Below are 18,441 nucleotides of genomic sequence, written 5' to 3'. Positions count from 1 at the left end.
TCACACCCGGCAGCGCTCAGGGGTCACACCCGGCAGCGCTCAGCACTCCTGGCAGGCTTGGGGGACCATATGGGATGCCGGGATTCGAACCACCGACCTTCTGCATGCAAGGCAAACACCTTACCTTCATGCTATCTCTCCGGCTCCCAAATTTTTATTTTCTTAGTATACAGAGGTATACATGCAGTTGACCCTGTTTCAAATAGCACCACAAATAGTCCCTTCAATACAGCTGAGTGTGACCTAAACCACCCTGTACTCCACCCTCCTCTAAATTTTTTTTTAATCTATTTTGGTTTTGGGACAACACTTGGCAGTGCTCAGGGTTTACTCCTGGTTCTGTGCTCAAGGATAACTCCTGGAAGAGCTCAGGGACCATATGGGGTGCTGAGACTCAAACCTAGGTTAGCTACATGCAAAACATCCTTTCTACCATACTATGGCCCCCTTCACAGATTTCTTACAAATATATGTTTAAAAGCTTGCAACTGAATTTTCAGAGCTGCTGGAGATGAGTCGAGGGAGGGAGGAGCCTGAAAATGCCACTAGATAGTAAAGGAAATCAACCTTCATCCCCACCCCACCCCCCATAGAGACCAACTTATAAAATGACCAAGGGCGGGCCAATGTGGAAGTAAAGTAGAATGCTGGTGAGATTCTTTTCTTTTTTAGATGGGGCACACCTGACTGTGCACAGGGGTAACTCCTGGCTCTGCACCTAGGAATAACTCCTGGCAGGCTCTGAGGACCATGTGGAAAGCTGGGGATTGAATCCAGGTTGGTCGTGTGTAGGGCAAACACCCTATCTGCTGTGCTATCACTCTGGCCTCACTGGTGAGATTCTTAAACTTCTGTTGTACATTCGTTAAGGAACTTGCTGGAAGCAATAGCCCCTGGAAGGAGGATGTCTGTCACTTGTATTGGCATCCCAAGTATATTTTCCCTGGGCCACCATTGGCTCCCTTGTTAGCAGATACTGTTCCTTCCCCAACCAAAGGGGCCAAACCTGAACCAAGACAATGAGGTGGAACCCCACTCTTGGATAAAGCCATTAGGAGGGACCCTTTCCCACTGCTGTTACTTAGCTCTAAAGATGTCAGCCTGGTGTTTCTATCTGAGAATGAAGCAGGCTTCCTGGAAACCCAAATGGTCCTCTCTGGATCCAGATAGACCTGAGGACTGATTCATTTCTGTGAATGAATAAATACATGTACAGTCTCAGTCCCAGCTGAATGCCTGTCACTTCCAATGAGTGGTCTTATTCACTTTGATCCAGCCAAAAAAAATGCATTCATTTCATCAATTTTTATTGAGTGTTCATGCTCAGCCCAATGCAGGGGACAAGATAATGACCATGACAAAATCCATTCCTGCCCTCTTAGCGTGGCCCATCTCCCAGAGCTTAGATAGTTCACTGAAAATGGTTCTGCCATAACCTGCCACAAAGGAGGGGCTTGGGCAGCTACAAGATAGGCGTGGCAGGACCAGGAAGACACCCTGAGAACAGGATCAGGTTGAGTTAGAAGGCAGGTCAGGAGTCAGACATCAATGAGGTTTGATGAAGTTAAGGGTTATGGGTGCATACATAGTTTGGGCTTGCTAAGGGCACCTTCAGTCCCAGCAAAGCCTAGAAATCCATCCCAAGATCTTTGATGGAAAGCAGGAAAGGCACCAGGAAGGAGTGAAGCAAGGGGGCCAGCAGGCCTGGGGGTGGGCAGAGCAGAGGATGTAGAGGGGTGCGCTGAGCCGGCCAATCTTGTTCCTCACAAGGTGGTATACAGGTACATGGCCAACAACATCACAGGCAGCTGGACAAAGGGTAGTGAGATTGGGAGGGTCTCCAGATTCCCCCAGCCCAAACCCCCCAGTCCACCGTCTCCCCATCTCTCACCGTCCACATCAGGATGGCAAACCCGAACCACGAGATGCCCCAGGTGTAGCTGTCGATGGCGTGACCAATGTGCTCGAAGCAGCCCTGGACAGGGGACAGGGGGCTTGAGAAAATGCCCAAGTATGACTGACAGCTAGAGGCTGTAGCAAAGTCTTTGCCTTCCTGGAACCTCTGGATAATAAGGGCACAGAAGCATCTATGTGGGAGGTGGATCCTGATGCCCTGAAGGTGGCCATGAGGGTCGAGGCAGGTTGTCCTGCTTTCTGCAGGTCCTCAGAGTATGAAATGCACCTTTAGGATCTTTTGACACCTCCTTGAAGCCCCACATCCCATCCCCTCCATGTACAGCCCTGGCCCCCCAGTGGTAGTTGAGTATAAAGATATAGTATGTCCTGGAATCAGACAGGACAGAACAGGGAGTGCCCAGCATTGTCTGGCTGGGGCTTAGAGATTACTGACCCCCTGAACGTCTGCTGTCCTATGTGGAAGGTGGGCAGCTGGGTAGCACAGCCCTTGTGGAGCACTTTGTGGGTACCCTGTGAGCACTTGGCCCAGAGTTGGGGCTTGAGAATAGGCTGACCCATTCTTGTGGGGTGTCTCCATGAATCCTAGTCCCAGACCAGCAGTGAGAGATGCAGTGAGGGATGGCTGTGTCTCCACTCACCTCTCCACCTTTTATCTCAGCCTCTGCACCTGGTGGGGACTCAAATGTCCCAACCCAGACCCTATCACCCTTCCCTAGTCAGAATCCTTTGGGTTTCATCCTCTGGAAAATAGGATCCTTATGGCTGGAGAGAAAGTAGGAGGGCTGGAGCTGGTGTTCTGTATGGGGGAGACCATCCCCAGCACTAAGCAGACATCTTGTTAACTTGTAGAGGGAGATATGGAGAGACAGAGGGGTGGCATGCAGGGTGGTGACCCCAACTGGAAAGGGGAGGTAGAAGAAGCAGGGAGAGGAAGAACACACCTTAGTGTACAGGTAATCCACGTGGCCCACGCGACAGCCTTCTTTGTTGAGAGGAAGGAAGTTGCCTGATCTGCGACAGCACAGCGGTGGCCAGGGGAACACCACTTCTGGGGTGGCTGCACGGAAGACCGAGGTGAAGTTCACCCAGTCCATGGGCCCAGAGGTGCCACAGCACTGTTGCTGGAGAGAAAGGTCAGGTCAGGTAGGTCCAGCATGGAGAGAGCAGTCTGGAGTTACACAGGAAGGGGGTCAGGTGTTTCTTTTTATGAGGTGGGGATCACACCTGGCTTTTGGTTAAGGATTACTTCTGGCTCTGCACTCAGGTGTTGTTCAGGGAACCATATGGGGTACTGGGGATTGAACCCAGGGCAGCTACATACAAGGCAAATGCCCTACCTGCTGTGCTATTACTCTGGCCCCAAATAAATGACTTTAAAAAATTAAATTTTACAAAGGGCCAGAGAGGTGGTGAAAGGGGTAAGGCATCTGCTTTGCCCATGCTAGCCTAGGACGGACCTCGGTTTGATCCCCCAGCGTCCCATAGGGTCCCCCAAGCTAGGAGCGATTTCTGAGCGTATAGCCAGGAGTAACCCCTGAGCGTCACCTGGAGTGGCCCAAAAACAAAAACTAAAACAAAAAAAAATTGGGGCCAGAGAGATAGCATGGAGATAGGGTGTTTGCCTTGCATGCAGAAGGATGGTGGTTCGAATCTCAGCATCCCATATGGTCCCCGAGCCTGCCAGGAGCGATTTCTGAGCATAGAGCCAGGAGTACCCCCTGAGTGCTGCTGGGTGTGACCCAAAAACCAAAACAAAAAAAAATTAATATAAAAAGGAAAGCCAGAAAAATAATACAGCAGGTAGAATGTTTTCATTACATATAGCCGTCTCCAGCATTCCAGGAGTGATCCTTGAGCACGTAGCCAGAATAGCCCCTTAGCACCACCAGATATATCCCCCAAATATAATAAATAAATAAATAAATGAGGACAGGAGGGATAGTACAGAGGATTGAACCTTTGTCTGTACTTAGCCAACCTGGATTCAATCCCTGGCATCCCTTGAAGTGGCCAAGAGTAATTCCTGAGTGAAGAGTTAGGAGTAACCCCTGAGCACCACCTGGTGGGACCCCAAAACAAACAAACAAAAAGGAGCTTCAGGGCCAGGGAATCAGACAGTGGTAATATGCATGTCTTACATGTATGAGGCCCTAGGCTTGATCCCCAGTTCTGCAAAAAAGAAAAGAAGAAAAGGGGAACTTCTAGGGTGAGCGATGAGGGCGGGAGAGAAAGGGAGAGAGAGAGAAGAAGAAGTAGAGAAAGAGAGAGAAGGAAGGAGAGAGGGAGAAAGAACACTCAAAGAGCACTTTGTATGTAGGTTCAACCTACAGCACTGCATAGGCACCCAAACATCACCAGGAATAGCCCAAAAATAAAAAGGGGGAAAAAATAAAGTAACTTTTGGAATCCAGTGGCCTGATTCCATGACCTCCAGTGATCCATTGAAACTCCTCTCCACAGGAAATCAAGAAAAACAAAGAATTAAAAAAAATTAGACAAAAGAACAAATAGCAAACAATACACCCAACTTACCTGTTTCCTTTTCCCTGAAACACTGATCTTCCTTACAGAGTGATGGTGAAAATTAGAACAGTTTTTAAAGTGCTCTGAACTATATAAAAGTTAGTGCTTATGAAATGTCTGTTATTGTCCCTTGTGGTTATATTTTTTGGGGGTGGAGTGGGGTTGAGACATATCTGGAGGTGCTCAGGATTTATCCTGGCAGTGCTTTGGGATCAAGCCTGTGTCAGCTGCATGCAAAACTGCACCTTGGGGCCCGGAGAGAGCACAGCGGGCGTTTGCCTTGCAAGCAGCCGATCCAGGACCAAAGGTGGTTGGTTCGAATCCCGGTGTCCCATATGGTCCCCCGTATTTCTGAGCAGACAGCCAGGAGTGACCCCTGAGCACCGCCGGGTGTGGCCCAAAAACCAAACCAAAACAAAACAAAAACTGCACCTTGATCTCTTAATTTGAATTGGAATTGGGTGGGGGGTTGAGCAGTGCTAGGGGAATTATACTCTGGAAATCCAACCCAGGAATCACATGCTGAGCAAGTGCTTCAGCTCTTTGACAACTCCCAGAGTTGGATCCATTTTGATGCACAGTGAGCCTAATGGCAGAGAGGAAGGGCATGGGCCTAAGCTGCCAAGTTTGCACTCAGAGCTCCCACTTGCCAATTGACTTTCCCTTTAGAAGCCTGCTTATTAATCTAAAATGGTGATCATTAGGAAATTATAAGGAAGCAGAGACTCTTATAGCCCCTGGTCAGCCAGAAGTGGGGTACTATCTCTTTAAAGGTGAAGCTGTCAACTACCAGGTAGTTGCCCCTTGTAACTGCTGCTGGAGGGCAGTTGGCCCAGGTATATAAAGTGAAGTGCTAGAGGATGACCCCAGCTGAATTGCTGGGGAAACTGTTAGCTAGTTTCTTTAATTAATTTTTTGGTTTTTGTGTCACACCCAGCAGTGCTCAGGGCTTACTCCTGGCTCTACACTCAGAAATCGCTCCTGGCAGGCTCAGAGGGCCTTATGGGATGCCGGGATTTGAACCACCATCCTTCTGCATGCAAGGCAAACACCCTACCTCCATGCTATCTCTCCGGCCTGCTGCTCCTGTTTCTTTTGCAGCCCCTCTCCTACTGTTTCCCTTTCTCTGGTGGCTAACTCTTTGCCTTGGTCTAACCTTGACCTTCTCTCCCTCTCTTGGCCTAGGGGGTTGACGGTAAAGGCCCCTAGCCTCTCTGCCTCTCCCTTGATTAAATCCTGTTAACTCTCTCTTGTTGAGATTTTGTTTGGCACTGACAGTGATGACCACAGACTTCCCAATCAGGACCCCAAGAGTGGATTCACATACATGTAGGGCATCATGGGAGCCAACCTGGCTCAGTCACAACATCTAGCGGCCTCATTATGGCCTTCTCCACCTACCTCCATCATGATGCGATCCCAGAGGCGGGTCAGCTCCTGGCCCTGGGCTGTGTCTGCACTGTAGAAGGTCAGCATCTGCTTGGTGATCAATGAGGGGTTGGACACCATCTGTCCAAGGCAAGAACAGCGGTCAGTGGGGCTAACCATAAGGGAGGTCACGGGCCAGGCCTGTACCCTCTCACCCCACCCTGGAAGCGATGCCATCCCAGGCCTATGCCCTGCTCACATAATCGCGGTGGGTGTAGGATGTGATGCAGGAAGCGCACTCAAAGATGTAGACAATGAGCATGAGCAGCAGGTACTGGGGAGAGAGGAGGGAGGGCAGAGATGGGCCTGGTCAGGGCAAAACATGTGAGACATACTGCAAAGTGCCTTGAGGGGCAGACCAAGGCATTAGCTAACTGGCAGCTGTTATTATTATTTTTCTTTGTTTTTTGGTTTTTGGGTCACACCTGGAGGCGCTCAGGGGTTACTTCTGGCTCTGAGTTCAGAAATCACTCCTAGCAGGCTCGGGGAACCATATAGGATGCCAGGAATTGAACAACCATCCATCCTGGGTTGGTTGTGTGCAAGGCAAATGCCCTACCACTGTGCTATCTCTCTGGCAACAACCGCAGTACTCAGGGATTCCTCCTGGTTCTGCACTCAAGAATCACTCTGGCAGGACTCACGGGACCATATGGGGTACCACGATTTGAACCCGGATTGGCAGTGTGCAAGGCAAGCACATACTGCTGTACTATCTCCCCACCCTGATCATCACTCTCAACTCGAAGGCACACCCCTGGCCACATTAGCTGAGAGTCACACCCCACTCCTCTTGCTCAGAGCAGCCTCCCCTCCGCCCACTGCTCCCCAGGTTCCTGCAGGGTCCACCTCTGTGTGGGAGACCCCCCTCCAATTGCCCGCCCACTCACCGTCAACAGCATGGAGCGGCGGTGGCACAGCGCAGCGCCCACACCCAAGCTGCCCACCACGAAGAAGGAGAAGCCACAGAAGATGGCGATCCAGGCACCCGCGAAGACATCGTCCTTGCCGGAGACACCCAGCATCGGGTACACACGATACTGGTCAGCAGCCACCCACACCGTCTCGGCAAACAGGGCCAGGCCTGCCAGCTGGATGGGCAGTGGGTTAGCAAGGCCCTATCCAGTCCAGGTCATGATCGCCTGGGAGGCGCCCACCTCACCCCCCCACCAGTCCATCTCCGTGCCCAAGCAGCCTGGTGGGAATCTGACCTCCAGAATGTTGGGAGGTGCCATGCCACAGCCTGGAGTGCAAGGCAGGAGGACAGGTAGTGGGGGCACTCAGGCTCGATGACAAAAGAGGTGATGGGCAGGGAATCAGCCCCCAAAGGGCCCCTGTCCTGGGCAGAACATCACAAGCCTAAGGGCTGTTCACTGTCACCTAGTTTAAGGGTACCAGAATGCCACACTCCAGGGAACCCCTGTCTGAGAACTTCTGAAATGGGGTGAGGTGGGGAGGGGAAGGGATAAAGGGAGAGGAGAGGGTCTCTTCTAGGGAGAAGCTGAGCTGGGGAGACAGTTCAGGGTCCTGTACCCTGCTGCTCATGTGAAATCCTTGCTGGGTCTGAAAGGTTCCCTAAGCATCTACAGGCAACCTCTGAGTACCTCTGGGTGTGGCACCAAATCCAAACAAAACAACGCACCCCCCCATAAAAACCACCAACAATCCTAGCCTTCTGGAGTATTTACTGGGTGTCCTGCAGTGTCTTAGCATGAGCTGTCTGTGTCTCCGACTGTCACCTGCCTTTGGTCACTGCACATGTAAGCAGCGAAGCCAGCCAGAGGGTGTTTGCCTTAACCCAAGTTCAATGCCTGAGACTCCTAAGGTCGACTGAGAGTGACCAGGAATGATCCCTGAGCACAGAACCAGGAGTTAGCCTTGAGCACATTTATGTATGGCCCCAAACAAACAAAACAAAACAAGACTAACAAGCTTTCCTTTAATCATCAGCTCCTATTTGACTTCCATCTTACAGATAAGGAAATGGACACACCAGGATTTCTTTTTTCTTTTCCTTTCTTTTTTGGGCCACACCCAGCGGAGCTCAGGGGTTACTCCTGGGTATCTGCTCAGAAATAGTTCCTGGCAGGCACCAGGGATCATATGGGACACCCGGATTCAAACCAACCACCTTAGGTCCTGGGTCAGCTGCTTGGAAGGCAAATGCCGTTGTGCTATTTCTCCGGCCCCTTTTATTTGTTTTTTTTTTGGTTTGTTTGTTTTTTGTTTTGTGTCACACCCAGCAGTGCTCAGGAGTTACTCCTGGCTCTGCACTCAGAAATCATTCCAGGCAGGCTCAGGGGACCAGGATTTCAGGATCAAACCCAGCAAATACCTTACCTGCTGTGCTATTGCTCTGGCCCCACATACCAGTATTTTTGACACCACTGGCAAGTTTCCTCAACTAGAAACTAGCCATGCTGAGATTTCAATTCAGCTAGTTTTGTGCTGCTAAAAAAACAACAATGTGGAGAGAAGGTATGTATGAGAGGTGAGATTGTGTTTGTAGTTGACCCGGGTTTCATCCTTGACACTGCACAGGTCCTCCAAGTTCTGCCAGAAGTGATCCTTTGGTGGGGGGGAGGCAGAGAAATAGCACAGCAGGTAGGGCCTTGCTTATGGTTGACCTAGGTTCAATCCCCAGCATCCCATATGGACGCTGAGCACCAACGGAAGTGATTCCTGAGCAAGAAGCCAGGAAAAAACTCCAGGGTTCCTCTAAACATTGCTGTGTGTAGCCCCAAAACAAAACAAAACAATCAAAAAAGAAGTGATCTCTGAGCACAGAGGCAGAAGCAAGTCTTGAGCACAGCTGGGTATGAGCCAAAAGAAATGAAAACCAGTCCAAACAACAATGCCATTGTTAATCCTGTCTGGCTGCCTGAGTGCCCAGCGGGCATTTTCTGAATCTAATCAGGGTGATAAGAGTTTACCCTGGGGTCGGAGAATTAGTGTGGAGGTAAGGCGTTTGCCTTTCAAGCAGGAGTTCCTCTGACATCCCATATGGTCCCCGTGCCTGCCAGGAGCAATTTCTGAGCCTGGAGCCAGGAATAATCCCTGAGCACTGCCGGGTGTGACCCAAAAACCACAAAAAATTAAACAAAATAAAAGAGTTTACCCTGCACCTTTTCTGAATGGAGTTCCTATATATCCACAGCAGTCCCCACAGTGAAGAGCCACTCACTCCACCAATGGGGAAACAGAGGCACGGAGCGGTAAAGTGGCTTATTCCAGGCTGCTCAGAAGGGGAGAAGCAGAGCTTGGGACCAGATTCCAGGCTGCCCTATGGACAGCTTACAGCAGTGGCCTCCCAGAAACACTGTCCTCAGGCCTACCCAGACCTGCCTGTCACCACCTCACTCTAGGTTCAGGGCCACACTGGGAATGTCTCACCAGGATGATAATGTTGCCCAGGACCAGCAATCCCTCCACGACTGGAGAGCCCTTCTCTGCCTCCTCAGAAGCCATGTTGTGCCTGCGACACATAAGTAGGGATGAGGACCCTCTCCCACTCCCCAACCCCGCCAGGGGCTGCCCTGTTTTCTCTGCTAGGCACAGCTGATACTAAATATTTCTGCCTCCCTGTCAGTTCTGGGCCAGTTTGCAGAAGGGGACACTGAGGTTTAGATGCAGGAACATTGACCACAGCCCAGCACTGGCCCTCCCAGGGCTTCAAACCACCCCAGTTCCCCAGGTCCTATGCAGACCCTAGAGGCCCTTCCTCACCTTCTCTGTCGGGGTGTCTTTGACCAGCCCTTCCCAAATAACTCCCTATATATATGCCCAGGCCCCTCCTTAGCCAGTCTCTGCAGAGGGGGGGCTGGGTATCTAAAGGAGGGGCCGAGGGACCCAGCAGGCTGAGACTAGCACCTGTCCCCTTAGCCCAAGTGGTTCACAGACTTGAAATTCCAGACTGGTTGGCTGGTGGCAGTGGAGTGGGGAGGACTCGAGGTGAGTGCAGGGCTGAGGTCTTGTGCTGCACACATAGAAGCCTAAGATGGAGTCGTGACCATGTGCCAGTCCAACCCTGAAACCCAGAACTACCTCCTCTGCTAGGCATCTGGGAAGGTGGGACAAGAACCCCGAAAGTCACACCAAAAAGTCAGATGATTGTATGGAGGGAAGGCGGGCACTGTAAACTGGGTTAGCAAGGGGTGAGTGTAGGCCAGAATGTAGAAAGAGCTGAAAGAGGAAGGGCTGGGGCCGGAGAGATAACATAGCAGTAGGGTGTTTGCCTTGCAAGCAGCCAACCCAGGACCAATGGTGGTTCGAATCCTGGCATCTCATATGGTTCCCCGTGCCTGCCAGGAGTGATTTCTGAGCGCAGAGCCTGGAGTAATCCCTTAGCACTGCTGGGCGTGGCCCAAAAACTACAACAACAACAAGCAAAAAAAAAAAAAAAAAAAAAAGAAAGAAAGAAAGAGATGGGGCCGGGCGGTGGCGCTGGAGGTAAGGTGCCTGCCTTGCCTGCGCTAACCTAGGACGGACCGCGGTTCGATCCCCCGGCGTCCCATATGCTCCCCCAAGAAGCCAGGAGCAACTTCTGAGCGCATAGCCAGGAGTAACCCCTGAGCCTCACAGGGTGTGGCCCAAAAACAAAAACAAAAACAAAAAAAAAAAGAAAGAAAGAAAGAGGAAGGGCTGGACAGGGTAAAGGGACATGTAAGGAGAACAAGCACACAGATGCACACATACATGAGAAAACGGACACACGAACACTCATGCATACATGAGAACACACATACATGCACACACAGACGTGTATACACACATTCACACAATCACACATACATGCCTGAGGGTGCAGGTTAGCCCCAGCTAGCAGCCATGGGGGGAATATCTTCAAGCTACAGAATCAAGACCTAGGGACCCCCCCCTTCCCCGCTCTGCCACCTCTGTGCTGTGCAAACGGGTGCATATGCCCCCCAACGGGCATCATCAAGCCCTTTTCTAGGATGGTGTTGGCCATTCAGGGCCAGATGTCTGCAAAGGAGTCTTTGGAGTCTGGGAGGCCGCAGAAGGGGCCCCGCTACCGGGAGACCCAAGGTCATTAGATGCTGCCCCCTCGTGGCATACACTGATAACGCAGACGCAAAAGACGATTGGGAATTCTAGGCTTTCCCTACCTAGAACTTCTCCCACCCCGAGGCCCCGTCTTCTTTGGACCCCGGCTCCCGCAGTGCATGCAAAAATGCACAGACAAATGGAACTTAACATTCCATTGTCAGGATATTGTTTCTGAGACCCGAGATGTTTTCCAACTAAAAGTAGACCATTGAGTTTTCAGTCAATCCACTTTCTACCTGGGCAGTTTTTCTCTGCTGATCTGCATTTATATTGAAAGAACATTTTCTTTGCTATTGTTTTCTGCTTGGGTGGGGTTTTTGGGCCGCATCTGGCAGAGCTGGGGAAGGTGGAGGGCTGGGCTGTGCCTCAGGGACCATTAAACCCAGGCTTAGTCTGTTGCGCTATCTCTCTGGCACTTAAAGAAAAAAAAAAAAATCTAGTACAGCAGGTAGAGCGTTTTGCCTTGAACATAGTCAACCTGGGTTCAATGCCCAGAATACTATATAGTTCCCCTGAGCCTGCCATAAATGATTCCTGAATGCAGAGCCAGGAGTTAAACCCTCAGCAATTCTGGGTGTGGCCTCCACACACACACAAAAGTTTTAAAATAAATTTACAGGGGCCAGAGAGATAGCACAGCAGTAAGGCTTTTGCTTTGCACGTGGCCAACACAGGACAGACCCCGGTTTGAATCCTGGCACCTCATGTGGTCCCCCAAGCATGCCAGGAGCAATTTCTGAGTGCAGAGCCAGAAGTAACCCCTGAGCGGCCGGGTGTGACCCCAAAACAAAACAAAAAACAAAACAAACAAACAACCTCGGACTTTAGGGTTTACCTTAAAATGTAAAATTATTTGGAGCTGGAGAGATAGCGCAGCGGTAAGGCGTTTGCCTTGTAAGCAGCCAATACAGAAAGGGACCCAGGTTCAAATCCTACACACCATATGGTCGCTTCTGAGTGCAGAGCCAGGAGCCAGGAGCCCTGAGCACCACTGGGTGGGTCCCAAAACCAATCACTCAATCAATAAATAAAGTTTGAAAAATAAAGTAATTTTACTTTTTTGTTTCTTTGTTTTTGGTTTTGGGTCACATCCTGCAACACTTAGGGGTTACTCCTGGCTCTCTGCTCAGAAATCATTCCTGGCAGGCACGGGGGACCATATAGGATGTCAGGATTCGAACCAATGTCAGTCCTGGGTCAGTCGCTTGCAAGGCAAACGTCCTACAGCTGTGTTATCTCTCCGGCTCCAAATAATTTTCCATTTTAAGGTTTTTTTTGTTTTGTTTTGTTTTGTTTTGGGGGCATCCTTGGTGACACTCAGCGGTTACTCCTGGCTATGCATTCAGAAATTGCTCCTGGCTCGGGGACCATATGGGACTCCGGGGGATCGAACTGCGGTCCGTCCTTGGTCAGCCACATGCAAGACAAATGTCCTATCGTTGTGCTATCACTCCAGCTCCATACATTTTTAAATTTTAAATTAAAAATAAAAAATTTAGTGCTCGCTTCGGCAGCACATATACTAAAAAAAAAATTGGAACAATACAGAGAAGATTAGTGTGGCCCCTGCGCAATGATGACACGCAAATTCGTGAAGCGTTCCATAAAGAAAAAAAAAAAATTTAGCAGGGGCCAGAGAGAAAGCACAGTATGTAGGGCCCTTGCTTTGTGCACCACAGACCCAGTTTGATCCCCAATACCCAAAATGATTCCCCAGGCTCCTCTGGGAGTGACCCTGAGCACAGAGCCAGGAGTAATCCCTGAGCCTCAGTGGATGTAGTCCAAAATCTAAAAAGTAAGTCTGCAGTTAAAGAAAAATAACTTAAATTACATTATATATATTTAATGCCATTTATTTGGTGTGATCTTTTGTACATTTGCATGTCTAAGTGAAAATAAACTGCAAAATAGTGCTATTTCAGTAATGTGAAATACTTTTATTTTCAAATAGTTGTTAACTACTGGTAGAAGTTATATAAAATGTTCAGTAAAGGCAAAAATTTATCACCAGTCATGAAAAGATCCATTTTATTCTGAAACATGAAGCTAGTGTACTTTATGTCAAACTTGAATTTTTAGGGGCTGGAGCAATAGTACAGCAGGTAGGGCATTTGTCTTGAGTGCAGCTGACCTGGGTCTGTTCCTAGTATCCCATATGGTCCCTTGGGCCCTGATAGGGTCCTGAGCACAGAACTGAAAGTAAGCCCTAAGAACCCTGGAGTATGGCCCCAAAACAACATCATCACCACAAAAAAATCTTAAATTTTCTCTATTTTTTCCTTACTAAGCCATTCGCAAAACAATGCATTTTGAAATGCTAATTACTTCTCTTTTATAAAAGACCCTCCTCATAAGAGTTTGAGGGTTCCATCCAAGCACTTTAAAGTGTGGCCCTAAAACAAACAGTACAAAATGAAAAGTAAGGGGTCCGGAGAGATAGCACAGCGGCGTTTGCCTTGCAAGCAGCCGATCCAGGACCAAAGGTGGTTGGTTCGAATCCCGGTGTCCCATATGGTCTCTTGTGCCTGCCAGGAGCTATTTCAGAGCAGATAGCCAGGAGTAACCCCTGAGCACCGTCGGGTGTGACCCCAAAATCAAAATAAGTAAATAAATAAGTAAATAAATAAGTAAATAAATAAATAAATAAAAAAGAAAAGTAAGAATGACGGGCCTGGAGAGAGTTTCTGTAGCAGAGCACATAATTATGGTGCAAGGCCCAGAGGTCGAGTCTCAATCAGCTCACACAGGCCACTGCGCACAACAGGTAGGACTTTAGCGCCACCTATCACAGTTGGGTGGAACTTCATCAAGAGCGGTTCTTTGGCTCACTGAGCACTGCGAGGTGTGTGTGTGTGTGTGTGTGTGTGTGTGTGTGTGTATGTTGTGTGTGTGTGTATGTTGTGTGTGTGTGTGGCCCCTACATTGCCTGTGTGAGGCACCGGATTTAGTCTCTAATCTCTCAGGGTCTCTCAACACTGCAGCACTGTTGGGTCCCAGCAACATCGATAGCATCACTGGGTCAACCACTGAATCGTCCAGTTCAACTGGCCAAGTTTCTGGGAGTAGCACCCAGACCCCCTCTGAGTGGGTGTCAGCCCCCACCCCACTCTCACAATGAGAAGACCTAGTAAAGAACTAGCATAAGTCTATCATATAATCCTAACATATATATATTGTATATAATAACATATAAGTCTGGCATATAATATCATTAGTCCCTGGGAATTCCCATTTCTGTGTACCAATTATGTGAATGTATTCATATCAACCCTTAATTATAATGATAAACCTTTACAACAATAGATTTAATAATAAAAATGTAACAGCACATATTTTTTTAATTTTATGGAGCTGGAGTGATAGCACAGTGGTAAGGCATTTGCCTTCACGCCGCTGATCCAGGACAGACCCCAGTTCGATCCTCAGCGTCCCATATGATCCCCCAAGCCAGGAACGATTTCATTTTTTTTTAACCTTTACTTATTTATTGATTGGTTATTGGGCCACACCCAATGGTGCTCAGGGGCTACTACTGGCTCTGCACTCAGAAATCGTCCCTGGATGGCCCCGGAGAGATAGCACAGCGGTGTTTGCCTTGCAAGCAGCCAATCCAGGACCAAAGGTGGTTGGTTCGAATCCCGGTGTCCCATATGGTCCCCCGTGCCTGCCAGGAGCTATTTCTGAGCAGACAGCCAGGAGTAACCCCTGAGCAACACTGGGTGTGGCCCAAAAACCAAATGGGATTCCGAGAATTGAACTGAATCCCTCCAGGGTTCGCCGCACACAAGGCAAATGTCCCACCACTGTGCTATCCCTCTGGCCCAGAATTAAATTTTCATATTTACACTTACTGCTCTTTTTTGTTTGTTTGTTTTTGTTTTGGGGCCGTGCCCATTGACACTCAGGGGTTACTCCTGGAATGCTGGGGATCGAACTGAGGCCAGTCCTGGATCAGCAGTGTGCAAGGCAAATGTCTTACCGCTGTGCTATCACTCCGGCCCCTCCAGAGCGATTTCTGATTTCTGAGCGTATAGCCAGGAGTAATCCCTGAGCATCACTAGGGTGTGGTCCAACCCCCCCCCCCCCCGCTAAAATTTTTGGGCAACACCCAGTGTTGACAGATTCAGGAAACCATGTGGGATACCGGGGATCAAATCTCATTGGCTGCATGCAAGGCCTTACCTGCTGGGCTATCACTCTGCCCCTAGAACGTATAATGTCATATACCACCAAAGCACTTAACTATATATGTATAACATAAACACACAGTATGTATTGTATATGTATGGCATAATATATGCTGTTTATGATATATATAACACTTAAACGCTTACTCTTACCTGGAGCATAGGTGTGCATTATGGCAAGTATGCACAATGAAACTTCACAGCAATAAAAGGGAAAAAACCATAGAAAATACAGAACACCCAGCAATGTTCAGAAATTACTCCTGGCTCTGTGCTCAGGGACCATTCCTGGTGGAGCTTAGGGGACCTATTTATGATGCTGAGAATTAGGTTTGATCAAGGTTTGTGCAAGATAAGCACTTCACCCACTGTACTTTCTCGGGTACCATTCTTGATCTTTATGTATTGACACCCCCATTGGTACTGTTTTTGCTGTATCCACGGATTCTATGTTGGTCTTTCACTTCCTTTTTTTTTTTTTTTAATTTTTTTTTTTTGGTTTTTGGGCCACACCTGGCAGTGTCAGGGGTTACTCCTGGCTGTCTGCTCAGAAATAGCTCCTGGCAGGCACGGGGGACCATATGGGACACCGGGATTCGAACCAACCACCTTTGGTCCTGGATCTGCTGCTTGCAAGGCAAACGCCGCTGTGCTATCTCTCCGGGCCCACTTCCCTTTTTTTTTTTTTTTTAAAAATATATTTAAGCACCATGGTTACAAACATGTTTGTAGTTGGGTTTCAGTCATAAAAAGAACATCCCCCTTCATTAGTGCAACATTCCCAGCACCAATGTCCCCTTCTCCTTCCTCCGCCATACCCTGCTTATATTTGAAACGGGCATTCTACTTCTCTCACTCACTACCATTGTCATGATAGTTGTCAGTGTAGCTATTTCTTTTTTTTTTGGGGGGGGGTGTAGTTATTTCTCTAACTGCACTCACCACTCTTGGTGGTGAGCTTCATATTGTGAGCTGGTCCTTACAGCCCTTGTTTCTATTGTCTCTGGGCATTATTACAATAGTGTCTTTTATTTTTCTTAAATCCCATAGATGAGACTATTCTTTTTTGTTTGTTTGTTTTTTGTTTTTGGGCCACACCCGGTGGCACTCAGGGGTTACTCCTGGCTATCTGATCAGAAATAACTCCTGGAAGGCATGGAGAACCATATGGGATGCCAGGATTCGAACCAACCACCTTAGGTCCTGGGTCCGTTGCTTGCAAGGCAAACGCCGCTGTGCTATCTCTCAGGCCCCTAGATGAGACTATTCTGTGTCTATCTCTCTCCCTCTGACTTATTTCACTCAGTATAATAGTTTTCATGTCTATAGATGTATAGTAAAATTTCATACCTTTATTTTTCCTGATGGCTGTTTAGTATTCCATTGTGTATATGTACAACTGTTTCTTTAGTCACTCATCTGTTGTCGGGTGTCTGATTTGTTTCCAGACTCTGACTATTGTAAATAGCACTGCAATGAATATAGGTTGTAGAAGGAATTTTTGTGTTCCTAGGGCATATTCCTAGGAATGGTATAGCTGGATCATATGGGAACTCAATTTCCAGTTTTTTGAGGAATTTCCATATTGTTTTCCATAAAGGCCTTTCTCTCCACATCTCCACCATCACTGATTGTTTTTGTTCTTTGTGATGTGTGCCAGTCTGTGGCGTGAAATGGCACCTCATTGTTTTCATTTGTATTTCCTTGATGATTAGTGATGTGGAACATTTTTTCATGTGAATTTCCCTTTTTCCCCCCAAGTACCTACTATGTCTAATCCTATAAAAAGGGAGGCCAAACTGACCTGAGTACATTTTACAGTGAATGTGAGAGAAGCCAATCAGATAAAAAAAAATCCAATTTCATGTCATCTTTGACTGTTATCAAATTATACATACTTGCTTATTTTTAATTTTGGGGTCATGCCCACTAGTGTTCAGGGGTTATTCCTGGTTGAGGGATATTTGTCCTGGTGTTGCTGAGGGACCATAAAGGATGCTGGGGACTTAACCTGGGTCAGCTGCATACAAGGAATGTACCTTACCTGCTGTCCTATTGGTCCAGCAAATTTCTCATATTTAAACTGGAGCAGTAATATGGTAGGTAATGTGCTTGCCTTGTATGCAACTGACCTGGTTCGAACCCCAGAACTACATCAGAAATGACCACTGAGTACAGAGTCAGAGTAAGTCCTCATCGCTGTCTGGTATGGCCGCAGCACAAATCTTCTCATATTAGTCTTTTTGCTTTGGGTAGTTTTGTTTCCTGCACTGAACCTTATTTTATGTAGTCATTGGTGTGCAAATATACCAAACTGCATGGGATGGGAGCATCATTGTAAAATAGGGGTCGTCTGAGTCATACATGGCTTGCCAATTTTTTGGAAGGGCCTAAGTAAGATAGGGAAATAGTAGTTTTACAGCCTCTAGCCCCTTGCTAAGAAAGGAGGTGGAAAGAACTGTGTGAAATCAGAACTAGGGAAAAGTTCAGACCTGGTTTTGTTGGGGTAAGTCATCTCTAAAGTGCATACCAAAGCAATGCATCTCCAATGTATTTCTTCCACTTTGTAGTTTTAGGTTGTATAGTCAGGTATAGTTCATTTTGATTCATTTTTGTGTGGGGTGAATTTCATTTTATTTTTTTATTTTTTTATTTTTGGCTTTTGGGTCACACCCGGCAGTGCTCAGGGGTTACTCCTGGATCTACACTCAGAAATCGCTCCTGGTAGGTTCAGGGGACCATATGGGATGCCGGGATTCGAACCACCAACCTTATGTATATAAGGCAAACGTCTTACCTGCATGCTATTTCTCTGGCCCCCCATTTTTTTTGTTTTTTGGTTTTGGGTCACACCTAGTGCCACTCAGGGGTTACTCTTGGCTCTGAGCTCTGAAATGGCTCCTGGCAGCTGCTTTCCTGTGTGAGGTAGCCAAGAAGACGAAAGTGAATATAATCTCTTCAGGGCCCAACACCTGGTAAGCTGTCTCTGCCCAATAGGATGTAGGCTGATTCCTGCTGTTTGGGCACAGGAGAGTCATTATATAAGGCTGCTTCCTCGCTCACTGCCTGTTTTCCTTCATGAAGCAGCCAAGAAGAAGGCAGCAAACATAATTTCTTCAGGACCCAACACCCAATAAGGGTGGAGCCAGAGGAGTGCAGCCGCAGAGGGAAGCGGAGCGGCCATGCACATCTTCTAGCCCATAAATCCAACCACAAAATATATTAAAAACCACATTACAAAAGTGGCAATGGGGAAACAATGCAGGACAACACCATGCATAGAGAATGAAGATGGCAGTCCTGATGACCCGAAAAGTAC

The 18,441-nt window shown here is 48.1% G+C and overlaps 1 protein-coding gene and 1 pseudogene across 1 annotated transcript; one reads left to right on the top strand and one right to left on the bottom strand.

Moving 5' to 3' along the window:
- Nucleotides 1-1,592: 1,592 nt before the first annotated feature.
- Nucleotides 1,593-9,336, bottom strand: UPK1A (uroplakin 1A). The gene is made up of 7 exons (XM_049786665.1): nt 9,262-9,336; nt 6,759-6,959; nt 6,068-6,142; nt 5,842-5,949; nt 2,859-3,038; nt 1,892-1,975; nt 1,593-1,808 (listed from the first exon to the last, which is right to left on the bottom strand). Exons 1-7 carry the CDS (start codon nt 9,334-9,336, stop codon nt 1,764-1,766), a joined length of 768 nt encoding a protein of 255 aa, XP_049642622.1. The 3' UTR covers nt 1,593-1,763.
- A 3,097-nt stretch (nt 9,337-12,433) lies between these two features.
- On the top strand, nt 12,434-12,546 carry LOC126029241 (uncharacterized; annotated as a pseudogene).
- The last annotated feature ends 5,895 nt before the right edge of the window (nt 12,547-18,441 follow it).

Source organism: Suncus etruscus, chromosome 14, assembly GCF_024139225.1.
Source record: "Suncus etruscus isolate mSunEtr1 chromosome 14, mSunEtr1.pri.cur, whole genome shotgun sequence".
Classification (NCBI taxonomy): domain Eukaryota; kingdom Metazoa; phylum Chordata; class Mammalia; order Eulipotyphla; family Soricidae; genus Suncus; species Suncus etruscus.
Note: the sequence above shows the minus strand (reverse complement) of the source record. Positions and strands in the feature narration are given on the sequence as shown.

Coding starts and splice junctions, on each gene's coding strand:
- UPK1A (XM_049786665.1), bottom strand. CDS start 9,336: ATGGCTTCTGAGGAGGCAGAGAAGGGCTCTCCAGTCGTGGAGGGATTG. Junction 6,143..6,758: donor GCCGCTCCATGCTGTTGACG/GTGAGTGGGCGG, acceptor CTCTCTCCCCAG/TACCTGCTGCTCATGCTCAT. Junction 1,976..2,858: donor TGGATTACCTGTACACTAAG/GTGTGTTCTTCC, acceptor TCCCCTGTCCAG/GGCTGCTTCGAGCACATTGG.